We start from the raw sequence: 16,247 nt of genomic DNA, 5'->3' as shown, positions 1-16,247 counted from the left end.
AATTGACGAGTAGGTAAACATTATTTAGTAATTTCACCTTGAATGATGATCTCAAACCAACCATTACCTATACTCGTTAAGTGATTATTATAAAAAAATACTAGTATTATACCTACTTACTTAAAAATAAATTTATTGACCTAGTTGCGAAACGTTTAAAGTGAAGCAGCCAGTGCTCCCACGACAAGACCTATCGCAGAGTGTGATGTTAGATAAGATTCCAGGTTAGAAAAAAAAAGAGTCTATTTAAATTACGAGTGTAAAAAGTAAAGTTTTTTTTAATAATTTTAAAACAAATTGTGATAGGATTATTGACGATGGCTAGCATCGGTAAACACTCAGTGAGAAGGGCTGCAGTACCCTACTAAGATTAGGCTTGTCTCACATTATTTATAGTAACTAGATTAACTATATCACTTCACAAATACACATAATTTTATCACGTGTCTCAAAGTTAATATTGGTACAAACGAAAATCCTAGTTTGAAGCTATATTTATTGTTATTTTAGGTATTATCATAAAGAAATATATTTCTTGCAAATCGTTACCTTTTTAAGTATGCTATCGCATACAAATTGATTTTCTGCACGTTTAGTCCACTTCAGTACCACAGTTTAATAGAAGACAAGGGTGCTCCGCTTGCACCGCTTTTATCCCTCGTAAGACCCACCTCCCGTAGCTTGAAACGCTAAATATGTCGTACTGTGTTGTATTGTGACAGAACCGTATTAGGTTCATACCTACAGTTATTTAGCATAGATATGGCGTACCGTGTCACATGATTTTGTGCGGCTCCTGTTCTTAAACTCCAACAATAGTTAACTGACCACGTGATTCGGCTCTTACCTCTTTTACTATGAAAATAACAATATGCATGATTTTGATTATTAATTTTAATACAAATACGTTTATACCGATTTACTGGGTTTATTAATCATAATAATGGTCTCAGAAACACTAATTACTTAAACCGTAGATTTTTCCTAAGTAGCAAGAAAATCTAACCTCTCATAACAATATATTACAATGATCAAAAAGCAATACTACCTGATACAAAGAAAAAATATTTTTGGAAGGCACTATTTTTCATGGGTAGAGTTTTAAAGCAGTTGAAAGTTATATATATATGCTATACAAATAAATTTTCACCACTATACATACATATGCTAACCGATAAAGAAATATAATATGGTTTTCAACAGATACAGTGGGTACTTAAATAACAACATCCATACCGTATCTTTTGCAACTATAACCTGTAGATACCTAAAATAAACTGAAATAAGACCTGCGGTTATTTAATTATTTCTCTTTCACCTTTAGCGAACATAATGAATAGAATAGAGGAGACCGCGTAAATCCCATAGAATACTAATTAAATCTTGGAAAAAAAGTTCATTAACTGTTGTCAGTAAAGTATCACAAGGTAAGTGTCATGTTGCCCCCCCAAGGAACAGGCTTGCCTGGATTCGTCGTAGAACGGGAGGGGGGCTTCCGTGCGTGCTAATGACCCAATTTGAAAGTAATCCCAGGGCCTGAGCGACGGGATCACATTGGGACACATATCAATAGGTAGCTTCTCCTTCTTAATAAATAAAAAGTATTACCTTAAAGAGGGTCGTAAATAATAAAGATTAAAATTTAGATACTGAATAAAGGTAGGTACAAACATTATCGATATTTTAAGATTGTCCGGAAAGTGAGAATTAGTGGTAAGCTGGGCTCCTATTCGATACTCGTATACGTTGACACACAGTGGCCAGCAAGCGAAATTTCTTCACTCGCTCAATGCGTATTATCTATAAGCTTAAGCAAAGGAAATATCGTATTTTCCAGGTCAATCTATTTCTGAAATATATATTGATATACGGTAGATATACATTAATACGAAATCTAGACTCCAAAATATGCCAAATGAGCGAATCTGGGCAGAATCATGATAATCTAACAAAAACGCTAGGTACTATTGAGTGTTTCTTATAGATAGTATAAAATTGCAACGTCTCAAAAAAATGGCCTAAGTACCAATTTTTGCGGTTCCCATTGACTCCGTCGCTCCATTCCACTCATATCATCCGACCTTATCATACTCTAAGTCTTCAGAGCGGGATAGCATTTCGCTTGCGCGGCCGCAGCGATGTACTTTGAGCGGGGGTCGAATAGAGCTCCTAAATAGCTTAAAGATAGTTCAGGGTTATTGAAACCTTTACCTTGTGGCAACATCGCCTTATCGTTGTCTTAGAAATTGACGCTTATTGAAACTTTAAAATACATAGTTCTATAAAATGTTAACGATCTAGGACCCAAATATTTTATGACTGTTACCTTTCCAGGAACGATAGTAACAGGATATTTTTTAAACTCTACATAGTGCGATATTTCTATAAGTATTCTATAACGCTGCAATAAAAATATTTAAGGTCAAGAATAATACAAAACGCATACGTTCAGCTAGAAGATACATTTCATCCTACTGTTTGGTTTGATTTATTTACTAAAATTATGATTGTTATTTAGTAATCCAATTGTATATTAAAATAATATTTATAATCAAATCAATGTGATCAGTAGATTGTACTTATCTGTATAAAATATAAAATCTATTATACTTATGTAGATAAATAAATAAATCTTATAACTACACTGACGAGCAGAAATTGCGGGTCACTTTCAGCGTAGTTGCGTGGAAGATGACACATTTTTTTGCTCGTCAGTATGTTTGCACACAAGAACGTAATTATTATGTAAAACTACTTACATATATCTTACAAGGTTGATATATTCTATGTGCCTATTTGAGAGAATGTTATTTAATCTGTCTACTGGGTTGAGTAACACCGCGATAGCCGCTGCTAACTCGCGTGATTAGCTTTCCATTAATATTTACCCTAAATCTTTTCGAGATAAATTCTTCTGGTTGTGGTGTATGCTCAGTGTTAGTAATACTTATGATAAGCCTGCGAGAGACCGCTCTCGCGCCTCCTGCACGACAACGCGCTAAGTCGCGACTTGTTTCACCACTCAGTGCCTCTCTTTCCAACACACGATGGCAGAGAGAAGCACTAAGCGAAGAATAAGGACGCATATTAGTTGTTCTGTCGTCCGCAGTTCAGTTGTGACAAACGACTAGCAAAGGATAAAAATAATCCTCTTATTCATATTGTGTACCTTTAAAGTTAATAGTTGATGTGATTTTTAGGTATGAAAATGCCTATTATACATACCTACCTAGAGTACCTAATGAATAAATATGTACTTAACGTTTTTAATAAATATTGTACTATTCTTATAGTTATTAATATATTATTAGACATATGTATGTAATACTCTCCCTTGTGATCTTATTCTGTAATCAAAAATTAATCTCTAAACTTGACTGCTATCTCTTCTAAGGCATAAATAACATTCGACAATACTTTTGTAAGCTCTTTCTTACTTCTCGCACTAGGCAGTTAGCCCAACTTGCCGTCTCCGGTGGTTTTCGAGGGTTCTCTTTTACAATCCGCATGCGACTCTTAAATTGGTTCAGGAAAAGGTTCTCAAAATTTTCGAGATACTACTTACTGTTTTATTGTAGTAATAGCACATTTTTTAGGGTTCCGTAGTCAACTAGGAACCCTTATAGTTTCGCCATGTCTGTCCGTCTGTCTGTCTGTCTGTCCGCGGGTAAGCTCAGAGACCGTTAGTAGGTACTAGAAAGCTGTAATTTGACATGAATATACGTATCAGTCACGCCGGCAAAGTGGTACAATAAAAACAAGTAAGAACATTTTTTTAAGGATACCTCCCATAGACGTAGTGGGGGTATTTTTTTTTCTCGACTAACCCTATATTGTGGGGTATCGTTGGATAGGTCTTTTAAAACCATTGGGGGGTTGCTAAGACCATTTTTCTATTCAGTGATCTGTTTGCGAAATATTCAACTTGCTTGAGAATTATTAGTAGTTTAAGTGTAAATAGCAGCCTAAGGTATACTTGGAAGGTAAACTTGGAAGATTCAGTACACAATACGAAATCCTTAGAAAAATATTATTTGATTTTTTCGTAATGGCTACGGAACTCTATCCTGGGCATGTAAGACACGCTCTTGGCCGGTTTTTACTTTTTTTACATAAAACTGAACGTCATTGACCGCTATCTCAAATGACATGAATATACAATGTGAAATTAATTCTCTATCATTGGACGGGCATCGTCTAAAATCCATTTTCAACTGCCCCTTCTAAACTATAAAGGGGCCACCTAATCTAACCTAAGTAAACCACCCCTTGAAAGGATAGCACCAGGCGGTCTTCGACAACAGTGGCTGACGCTCAGCGACATGCGGCAATTTACGCTAGTGCCGAGTGCGAAGAACATTTTCTATCCTAACGTTAAGGTTGCAATTACGCTTGGCACATAGAGCTTATCCATTTGAAGCGTACCTACGTACGAAAATACTGTCGTTCTACATTATATCATAAATTAAATTAAATTCCACTAAGGCACATCATCAAAATTGTTCCCATGGATGGTTTCCCTGATTACTTCCTGTTGATAATTTCGACTGCGTTTATATTTCATGTAAGTTCTTTATTTATAAGGATGTTGGTGAATTCCATTCAAATGTTCATAACCGAATTTCATTAGAGATAATATTATTTTTTAGTGACGGAATCGGGCCACCATCTTTGAGTGGTCGGTACAACAATTATTATAAAAATAATATACATAAGGACAACAGGACGCAATCCCTGAACCCATGCCATGGAGCTGCAACTTCCATAAAAAAGCAAAATATGGCCGCGTTGCTGATTTTTATGGCACATTTTAGGTAGGGACTGACTCATCACTATTTTTTAACTTGTTGTTTCGTGATATGGGCCATCGGTGTTAAGTTGATGTTGTAGAACAATTTTCAATATACCTACATTACCGTTATTGTTAAAACAACATTACTAGCAAATAAAATGGTAGTAGATGTTCCATAAGACGCTACCTACCCCCGGTTGCTTACTTTTTCCTTTATACTTGCCTAATACCTAATTGTACCTATAAACTTTATTTCCGGTCGTCCCGAAAATTACATAGATGCTTATAATAATATTTTTAGTCAATATATATATATATATATCATCATGTCAGCCGAAAGACATCCACTGCTGGACATAGGCCTCCCCCAAGGCTCTCGACTCAGACCGGTTTTGTGCTTTCCGCATCCACCGCGATCCCGCGATCTTAACCAAGTCATCGCTCCGCGGACGCCATTCGAGAACCTTCTGACCCCATCGGCCATCAGTCCTGCTCGGGGTTTCTCTGCGGGATAGAATTAGAAATGATGATATCCGCAGTAGAACTAAGGTTACCGACATAGCCCGAAGAATTGCGAAACTAAAGTGGCAGTGGGCGGGGCACATTGCTCGCAGGATATATATATTCATATTCATAAACCGATAAAAATCAGTCTTCTTTCACATTTCAGTGTTTTATCTACCTTTAAGACATACATTTATAAGTTAGAATTTTCTTAAAGGGACCGTTCTTTGGATTCGAATTAGGTCGGTATGATGTACCTAAGTACGAGTACAATAATAATAGGTACTTACCTACTCTAATGTTTTTTGCAACCCACATTGTCTGTATAAGTAGATTAATAGATAATGTTTTGTTTTAATGAAATAGAATTTTATTAGCTGTAATTAGGTAAAAACGTACTAAATATTATAATTGTATAACGATTGTCAACATAGTACTTACCTACGTCAGCTAATAATTTTATTTTACAATGCCTGCTTGGTCGATTGTAAATTCTTAAATAATGTCTAAACGATATACCTACCCTCTCTAATGTTTAGCGAAACGGTGGATTGAAATTGTACAAAATTATGTTACTACCTAACTAGACTGGTACGTCATTTACTGGAAGTAAAATTGTGTAGCAATCCAGTACCTGCAGCTTTATTTATTCATAATAAAACTGAGTAATGTCGCAAAAACTGGGCTGATAAATTTCGAAAATGTCAATGCGATATTTTACATAATCATTTTGAAGAACTTCTGAAGTATATCACACATGCATGTTTATTATTTAATAAGAGGGTGTGACTAGTTCAGTAGTAATCCGTATCATTTTATTTCCAAAGACGTGGTGAAAAGGTTTCGTCTGATTCGTGATTGTATATTTCAACTGTTCCTCACCAGCGTAATAAATTGTGCTATCATCGGAAGAAATTACGAGTACAGCTTAGGTACCTACTGTGTAGTGTGGTGTATACCTACTCTAATGCACAACCATCCATACTTGATGATTTTTCGCCGTGTTGAATAATGTACCTACATTATTCTGTACTGCCGTTCTAAGCGTGTATACGTGGATCATGTAGAACATTAATGAAATAAACGAATCGATAATATGAGTCTGTGTTTTTATCTCAAATGATTTTAATGAAGGTATATTTAAGGTAAGTTACCAGCGTAAGACTGTTGCCTCTCCTCCCGTGGGTGCCGTAGAAACCGACTGATGGATAATATGCCAGCCATTTGTTTTGACTACCTAGCTGTTTACAAAACATACCTGCCATCAAAATTTAATTAACAATACTCATAGTTTCCGAATAAAATAGGTACCTGTGACATACCAGACAAAACAGACAGGCAAAACACAGACAGACAGACAGGACCAAATGGTATACATAAATGTTGTGGACCAAGTGATAAATCGGTCATTTTTCATATTGCCCGGGCATTATGAAAAACAACAATAAAGTTCCACAAAAAAAAGGTTCTATAATTTTTTCCATCGTATTAAATACGTCCTACTGCTGGACACAGGCTTGGCTAATAAAAACGCGGGCCCAGTGGAGATTGGGAACTTCACACAGAACATTGAATTGGTCCCCTATATATTTTTTAATAATTTTTAATTTATATAAAACTAAAAATCAATAAAAATAAATAAATTCGCAATCGAAGTGAAGAGCAGAATGTTAAACTCTAGAATTAAACCCATTTTCCCCTCGACATGGATACGAGTAGACACGTTACCGGCTCGGGTGGCTATGTCGTCTCGGGTAAAATGGCTCGTTTTATGCTATTGTTGTACAATCTACTAAATGTGCAATATTGCATATTAAATGATATTGCAACGGATAACTCACGTCTTAAATCGAGTTTAGCTCGACATGTACCTATAACTCCTGTATTTGCTCTTGGAAATCAAAATTTAATTTTGATGAAATGGAACTGGTGAGGAAGACCACAGATCGGCATCGGACTACCTACACAACAGCAGTCGCAGTTGGTATCAAGAACTTCGGTTAGATCTGTGGTCTGTGGTTGCTATGCAATTAATGCACGTCGCCAATGCTCATGATGAAGTGGAATTGATAGCGATACACTAAAACACTTCTCAGCAATTAACGTCTCTAAATTGAGAAAAGCAATATTTTGTAAAAGATGATGAACAGTTGACGTAACCTATCTATCTTCTATATATCTATATACATACACATACTATAAATCTGTAACAAGTCGATGTCAGTACATTGAAAGTATTTGAGAAAAACTGTTACTAGGGAGGGATATTTATTAGCGCAATACTCGTAGAGCCCAATAAAATTGTTTTTAGAATAATTGTCTGTGCGTTTGCACAAGCTAATCTTGCTTGGATCTCGTTTCCTTGCATAACATTTAGTGTTTATTTTATTCTAATCGGTTCACAAATAAAAAAGATATGTCAATTTAAATACTGCGCGGACGGAGTTGCGGGTTACGGCTAGTTTTCCATAAATGTTCACATTTTTATTGTCTGATCACCGTGGCTTGGCTGCGTAGATTCCTTTGACGCTTTGTTGTATGTGATAACTTTAGCTCGTTCCGAATTTATAGAGAAGTCGCTGGTCTTATTCGTAAACTGCATGTTCTGATATTATTAACCTTATCTAGTGTAACGAATTTATTGAAAACTTAATGTAGCTCTGAAATATTCGAGTACCTCGCCCGCTACGATGTATCAAATGGCGACTGTACTACGAGTACATTACTTACAACCATGTCACTGTCGACATTTGCGCCCTAAGTTTGTTTTCGAAGATAATTTTCCAAGTACTTAAACATTTTGCTTTGCTCGAAGATTTTGGTCTTTCTCCAAATCTCTTTGAAACGCAGAAGTCTATGGCACCAGAATGTATGTCAATAAAAAACCTACGCTCAACAACATATTCACCATTTAAAACACACGACTCGACAAACTTCCACTATCAAAACATATTGCAAGGACCAATCACCCATAAGTATTTTTTTCGAGAAATTTTTCATCACACTTGCTCGTAAACAGTGTCGTAACATGCAGGCTACCTTGGTTGCAACCCCCCAAATAAAACCCTCGACCTGCTTAATGTGCTTGTCATGAAACCCGTGGTCGGTAAATGAGTCATTGCGCGTACACATTTTCTTGTCATGAAGCCCAAGGTCGGTAAATGAGTCGGTGCCCGTACTCATGTTGCTGCGCCGTGCCGCGTGCCCGTGCGCGCGCTCCCTGCAGGACTACATGGTCTACATGCACACGCGGCTCAGGCACATGCTGAGGGAGGTAGAGGGCGTCGCTGCCAAGAGCGCAGCCTAAGGTATCGCCAATATTTGAAACAATTATATTTTTTCTTTTACAAATATAAAATTTTACTCGCAAATGTGATGAAAAACATTGTATGTCGCGCGGGTGGTACTAGATTTACGAACATCGACTCATTAAAGCCCAGTCTTCGACTTCGGGCTTCTAATAGACTCTCGTTCGTAGCTCCTTGTTTACCGCCCTTAAGACACAATGTACTAATAAAGCAGGGTACAGAATGCCCCAACGTAGTGCTAACCGAAATCAAAAATGTGTGGGAAGTATGTGCCACAAACATGTCCTGTTTTTTACAGACTTCAAAAAAGGAGGAGGGTATTGTTGTTACCTCAGAACTCCGTCATTTATGAACCGATTTGAAATAGTAGATTGATAACCAAGGGTGGAAAGTGACCCATTTCACCCGAGATATTTCTGGCGCTCGAACGAAGTAAGAGCGCCAATAGTTCGAGGGGAATGGGTATACTTCACCCGAGTTAGACACTCTACTTTTCATTTCGACTATGAGGAAAGTAAAATACTACAAAATAAATAGAATAATAATAAATTGAATTTACTTATATCCAACCTCCAACGGTACCTAATAAAGATCAAATTTCTTGTTTCAAATGGATGTTCGGCATTCAACCTCAATGTTAAACTCCTTGGTCACGACGTGCATCTAGATGGCCATGCCGGAACGTGAAAAAAAAGTGTCATTGACGTACTTAATTCAATTATCTTCGACTCCATGGCTAATCGAAAATTTTTAAAAAATATACTTTCCACCCTAGAGATGAAAACGCAATTTTCCACTCGGCTATCTACCCATGAAAATTAAACTTTCCGAACAGGAGAGATGAAAAAAAAAATGCGTTCGTCTTCAAGAATGAATGTCTTCCATTAGGTTCCATAAGCACCAAATCAGGATCTGATGATTGGATCTTGAGGAAATCGAGGGAACTCTTCAAATGTTGTAGGGTATAGTAAATTGGATATATTTAGTAGAAACTCGTGCATTTGCTCTTGAAAATCATCATTTGGTGAAGTGGAACTGATGATGAAGACCACAGTTGAACATCGGAATAACTACTCAATAACAAGTTTTTTATGCTCCTCGTAATGTATATGGTAAAACGGGTGGTGAAGCACCAGAACTCCTCAATAATGAACGTCTCTGCATCGGAAAAGCAATCTTTCATTTTTACGAACCTCACCCAGCCTTTTGGTGACGAGCAGTTGATATTAAACTTTTGTATCTTAGATTATTTACACTAAAATGAGTGAAAAAAAAAATATAACAAAGAATTGAACCGACTAAAAAATACTATGAAAATAATTTTCTACCAGTCTGAAGTCGGTCGGTGCCTCAGCACGAGCCAGCAGGAGTGATTAAAGCCCAATATAAAGTGCGTAGGTGAGGTAGATGACTATAGGTCCGCTCCTGCTGAGGCACCGACCGACTTCAGACTGGTAGTAAATTATTTTCATTGTTTTTTGTAGTCGGTTCAATTTTTTGTTATAAATTTATTTTCATCAAATCAATCATTAATGTAATTTGCTGTTGCAGAGGCGGAGTATCCCTTATTTGACAGCAAACCTACGCGAGCAATTCCATTGCAGCCGATTGCTGGTACTTAGCAGGGCACTGTTTCTCAAAGCATATTAGTCTAATAATATTAGTATTTTGTCTCATTTTCTCATACAATTTATGAATATGCTTCGAGAAAGTGGGCCTAGCAGTCGGCTACAATAGAATTACTCGCTTCCTGGCAAGAATTAAGTAATTTAACTAGCCATAACCAACTTAATTAACAGTAATAACTGCGCTACAATTTTTATTGGCCTCATGTTTACTGAATGTGTGCCTAAGTACCCATGTGGAATTTATTAATAGTACATTACTGTAGAGACCGGGAAGTAGGGGGTTGCCGGCAAAGTAGATATACACGGCCGAGTGTAGCGAGGCCGGATAGGGATACGAGGCCGGCAACCCCAGGTTCCGGCCGAGGCTTGTATAGTGCTTTTCTCAAACATTAAGTACATGAAATAAAATAAAAGAATACAAGAAATGAAGCTGGCGGGACGCTAGTCTGGTCGCCCTGTTCCTGTTGTGTGTGCGCGTGTCGCGCTGGCTGCTGGCGGTGCTGCTGTGCGTGCTGTGGTGTTGCTGTGCGTGTCGCAGAGCGCGCGTTGAAACAAAAGACGGTCGCATTGCTGGCCAGCGGCCTGCAAGGTTGTATGAAATCTCTTTGCAGGCCGCTAGAGTGACCGCGCGCACGCAGCTGAGCCGCAGCGCCTGCAGCGCGATACTTCTCGGCTTATTATTTGTAACACAACGTCAATATTTCATGTCATGTATGAGAAAATTTAATTTTTGGTTTGTTGGAGAGATGCTCTACAACAACCCCAAATTCAATTAAATGTACTCTCGATTATATTAAGGTACATTTTTTTGACAAGCCGTGGTGGCAGAGTGGTTTGTCCTATGGCCTCTCAAGCAGAGGATCGTGGGTTCAGACCCCAGCTCGCACCTCTGAGTTTTTCGAAATTCATGTGCGGAATTACATTTGAAATTTACCTCAAGCTTTACGGTGAAGGAAAACATCGTGAGGAAACCTGCACATACCTGCGAAGCAATTCAATGGTGTGTGTGAAGTTCCCAATCCGCACTGGGCCCGCGTGGGAACTTCTGCCCAAGCCTCATCTGAGAGGAGGCCTGTGCCCAGCAGTGGGACGTATATAGGCTGCGATGATGACATTTTTTTAAATAGGTAATCAGCCAAATAAGTGGTCTATACATTTTTAAACAAGTTCCTATCAAATGAATATGTTGCTAAAGTCGAATTTTCAAGTTGACAGACACGTCTATTGGCATTAAGCGTTAAAATACAGAGTCGTAACATTCCCGCCTTGTTTTAAAAATAATTCCTACTATCGATCGACGCATCTTAAATATTCTTAAAAGTAAATTGTAAAAGTGTAAGTGGGTCCCGAAGGGGCAGTGTGAAAATTCCCGGCCTTGGCAGAACAATGTTTGAAAAACACTGGTTTAAAGCTATTTCTGGCAAAGCAGTAACTAAATTAAAGAAACACAAATAACAATAAATTCGGTTTTCTTTCAATTTTTATTTTTAATATTTACATTGAAGATGGCTTTACATGTTATATTAAGCATATAAATACCTATCATATGACACCAAGGTTGGTTAAATCAAATAGTTTATGCAATAATCGACAGAATCAAACATCAAGTGGACACGTAAAAAAACTTCCATGGTATTAGGAAGCGACAACATGCATTTTAGTTAGATGATCACGCTAACTTTCAACAATATCACTTGTCACTATAAACCGTTACACTTCCACAAAAATCTTAAATAATCTAGTTTTTCCGAATTGTTTCTACTATTAATCTATCTAAAAAATTAATTAATTTCTTTCTCTATTGTTGGTCTGGGCGTGTAAAAAGTTATTTTGTTCATACATAATTGTCAGTTTTATGTCATGCAGAAGTGTTGAATCCATTTATCGGAATCAATGACATTATAGACACATACACTACGCATCGGTGTACTGTCAGCGAGACAGCAAAAGTGTGCTTAGAAAAACAATTTATGCACTTTTACTGTCCTCATTATATTGGCCGTTAAGCCGCATGGATGCCAGTGTGCGATAAAAAAATTGCCGAAATAATACCCTTACGACATCAAAAAAACATGATTTGATCTACCACCGGTTATTAACTGTTCTTAACAGAAAACATGCGAAAAAAGAAATTAAGCAATGGAAACATAGTAATTATTATATTCACATAAATAGTCAAGCGTGCACCAATCTAAATACCGTTTACCAGCGCCAGGTAGATATATTGACGAGACAACCGGTCTGCATTTTTTGACATGCATCAACACCTAATAGATTATTTTTTTTAAATACAGAATTGCATTTAAAACCTTGTCAAAACCAACAATAACTAACAAATTATTGTGCCAACGTGCGTGATACGTGCATAATCTGGGCGGGGAGGATAACATTATAAAGTAAGTAGTTCTAGACCTAAACGAATTCGACCACATACGTATTGTCGAAATAGTCACTGCATCGAAGAGTAATGAAAACCGAGTCCAAGTAGTTTTTGCGTCATTACAGGCATAATTTTACGAATTTCAAAAATTGGCACTATATAGACTTGATAGAAAATATTATTCGAGAAATATTTAATATTTTCATTTATTTCGATAGAAGTATGTGCGGAAAAGATGACCACTTCTCGACACTCTTTCACTGCAGTGTCTTTTTCGATAATACGTATAATAACGTCTATGATTTAGATCTAACTGATACGATACTAACCTTATTTAATTCTTGTACAATAAACATCAATTTATATTGACTTAATACTAAGTCGACGTCATGCAACCGAATGCTCGCATTACTATACTAAAAACTTTCAGTTCAATTTCAGTCTCAATACACGTGAGCCCCTGAGCCAAAATAGGATCCCTTTGTGTCTCATAAATCCATTGTTTTGAAGTTCGAAGTCTGAAATTAATTTCCAAAATACTCGTATTCATATATATCGTAAAATAAACATACATTGATTACTTTTTATAGTTTTCAAAGGTCATATCATAATATTGATATGTATACCAATCTATAACTATTCAGAAACTTTGCGGACCTTGGATTTAGAAATATTAATTATATATATATATATATATAAGGTCAATATGACACTTTACTTTTCATTATTAGTCAAAAAATTAATAATTTTATTAATATAAAATTTCAAACCCCGTACTTACTAAGTTTTAAGTTAGGTTACAATTGCACCAAGGCAAAAATATATGCCTAATATATTTATATTGTTTAATGAGTTTCGATAATATGTCAAAAACTAAAACTTGTGACGGAAACTACTATGGCTTCAAAATTAGGAACATAAATTTTATGGGACACAACATCGACCCGTCAAAACCGCTTTCTGAACAGAACAGAATTGAGCTATTGTTGTGTTGCAGTAATAAATAATACGAGCATAATCTATCCAGACAACCTAATACCGTGGCTATTTCTAACTGCAGCCAGAACTATGTACAAGTGTTAATCATAACAGTAACAGAAATAAGAGAAATTTATATGTACTATCGCGATTTAATGATATTCTATTTGTATGCAAGGCCATTAGGACTGCCAATTTTGGACACGTCATCCGCAACATCTCAGTTCCCAATGCTCTAGTATAACCCTTTATTTCGCAATGCAAATACCACATAGCTTTGGTGTTTTTTTTTTATTTAGTAAAAAAAAGAAAAATCGACAAAGGCTCGAAATTAGTTATATTTTTTACAATACTGCGACATAAAGAGATTTTATACGGTTTAGTAAAACAATTAAAAATAATCTGTTGAGAGAAGGGACTCGGTGACGTCACCCGTCAAATAAAACTCATTTCATTGATTATTTTACCATACATATATTTAGTTAAAGTATTTTAAGGCAAATTCTATCCTTCCGTCAATTTTTTGTCGTTTTATTTGGAATTTATAAATCACTTCTTAAAATGCTTCAACTTACTGTATCTTCGTGTCGTAGAAACGAATACAAATCTTGATATTGCTTTCGCATCGTTGCTCAACCAACAGTTTAAATAAAAATTTCTGCTAGCGGAAAACAATTTCTATTTACAATGGCCAATTTTAAAGTGATAGACAACACTGTTTATTATAAATAAATACACAATGTATGCACAAAATGTGCAAGATATTGAAAGTCCTGTACCTACCTATTGTTTTAACTTTGTTTCTTTATTATCTCAATTAAACATATACATTGATCAAAACGGTCCTCTTGCAGGAGGAATTTGTTTTGATTTTATGTTTTAGTACTGATATAATTCTAGTAATGGAACATAATCGGTAATGTGACAATACTATTATACACTTGCCCCCTGTTTCACCATTCATTGATTAATTTAATGTGACGGATATCTGTGATGCCGTCTCTGTTTGCTTTGTCCGAATAAACAGAGACGGCATGAAATTTATCTCATCAACATCATCATCCCAGCCTATATACGTCCCACTGCTGGGCACAGGCCTCCTCTCAGAACAAGAGGGCTCAGGGGTTTCAAATTTATCTGTCAAATAAAATTTATCATTGAGTGGTGAAACAGACCCTTGATTCAACATTTAAAAAGCCTGCTACACATGCCTGCAAAATAAAACAGAATGATCTCCATACGTGTATCACGAGTACTCCAGATACTTACACAAAAATGTGCAAGCTACAGGGACGTGTATTCCAGGCACAATGCATAGATAGTCGGATGTCAACAGAAATGACTATAAGTCTAATATTTGATGCTTAAAATATTAGCCAATAAATGTATACATCAAAAGAATGTGTCTTTTCTACAGCAATATATATCTTTAGTTATAAAGAGTTACGTGCTATACCTACTGCCATCCACGAAACGCGTGATTTTTTTCAAAATTAGACAATACATAAATAACATTGTAATAAGAACCACGGCACGCGTCATCGTTAAACTAAACAATTCTATTAATCTTCAATGGGGTTTTAGGAAAATAACTTCTGACGTAGACGTAACTTCTGATTTATCTAAAGAGTACTCTTATATAACCGAATTGGTATTTTCTAATATATCTTTAAACCAAATCACGTGGATATGAGTTGCATAACAAGCAGTCCTTAAATAGCGGAGCTTGATCTGGGTCGTACTTATCATATGGTAAATTTCATAACATTATTTCTGCGACATGAAAGACGCAAAGAAAGAAATAGTTACAGCATGCCTAGGAAATGTGAACTGTATTATTACAAATTCTTGTCTACGGGTTTGGATTAAATGCCGCAAAGGGAGAGTCATTTCAAGCATTGTCCTCAGTTTGTTTTGGTGGTTCTTTCTTTGCGCTGAAACAAAAAAAGGCAAATATTAAAATAAATATAGTTTATAGTATTAGCGATTAAAAGTACCTACATCGTCAAGTTACATAAAAATATGTGACATATTTTGAGCGGTTTACAATCGCTAATTATTAAATGCATTTTTGCAGAGTTGAAAAAAATTATACCATCAATTAGCAAAAACCTTAACACAGGATTTATCGTTAAAAACTAAGGCTTCAAAATTAAGCCATGATACGGTCGAGAGTCATGTCTTTTTGTTAGTAACATACGGTCACGATCGTTAACTTGGGACGAACTTAAGATCGAATATCTGTCATTTTGTATGACAATTCAAAGGATTTTTTGACGAAATGGGTCTCAAATTAGCACTCTTGACCGTACCTACATGATAAGTATTTATGACCTCGACCCTAAGTGGGTCCAACGCTTAGTAGGTATCATTTTAGCGTATTATATTGAACACATGTAGGTATCCTAAATGTGGACTCCCACTCAAGGTATGCCCTAACTTATCATAAGCATTGTCATGTAAATAAATACGTCCATAATTGTAATACCGCAATACTTATCCTCTTTGATGATCGGGCAAAACCGAAGGACCGAGGTGTTTTAACGTATCAAATCATAACTTCATACCATGCTGCTGATATATGTTTCTGATAATTAGAGAGCGGATTTGAAGTAGCGATAACAAGTTTAATATGGATAAGACTAGTACATGTAAGT

General features: G+C 36.2%; 1 protein-coding gene across 8 annotated transcripts in view; it reads right to left on the bottom strand.

Annotated features, from left to right (window-relative positions):
- Positions 1 to 11,694: 11,694 nt before the first annotated feature.
- Positions 11,695 to 16,247, bottom strand: part of LOC141435542 (uncharacterized) — a gene marked incomplete at its 5' end in the record, with an annotated part of 45,316 nt that continues 40,763 nt past the window's right edge. For all 8 annotated transcript variants that reach the window (XM_074098252.1, XM_074098261.1, XM_074098301.1 and 5 more), the window contains 1 exon segment: positions 11,695 to 15,524. In XM_074098252.1, coding sequence (XP_073954353.1) covers positions 15,482 to 15,524 — 43 coding nt within the window.

This window comes from Choristoneura fumiferana, chromosome Z (assembly GCF_025370935.1).
Source record: "Choristoneura fumiferana chromosome Z, NRCan_CFum_1, whole genome shotgun sequence".
NCBI classification, from domain to species: domain Eukaryota; kingdom Metazoa; phylum Arthropoda; class Insecta; order Lepidoptera; family Tortricidae; genus Choristoneura; species Choristoneura fumiferana.
Note: the sequence above shows the minus strand (reverse complement) of the source record. Positions and strands in the feature narration are given on the sequence as shown.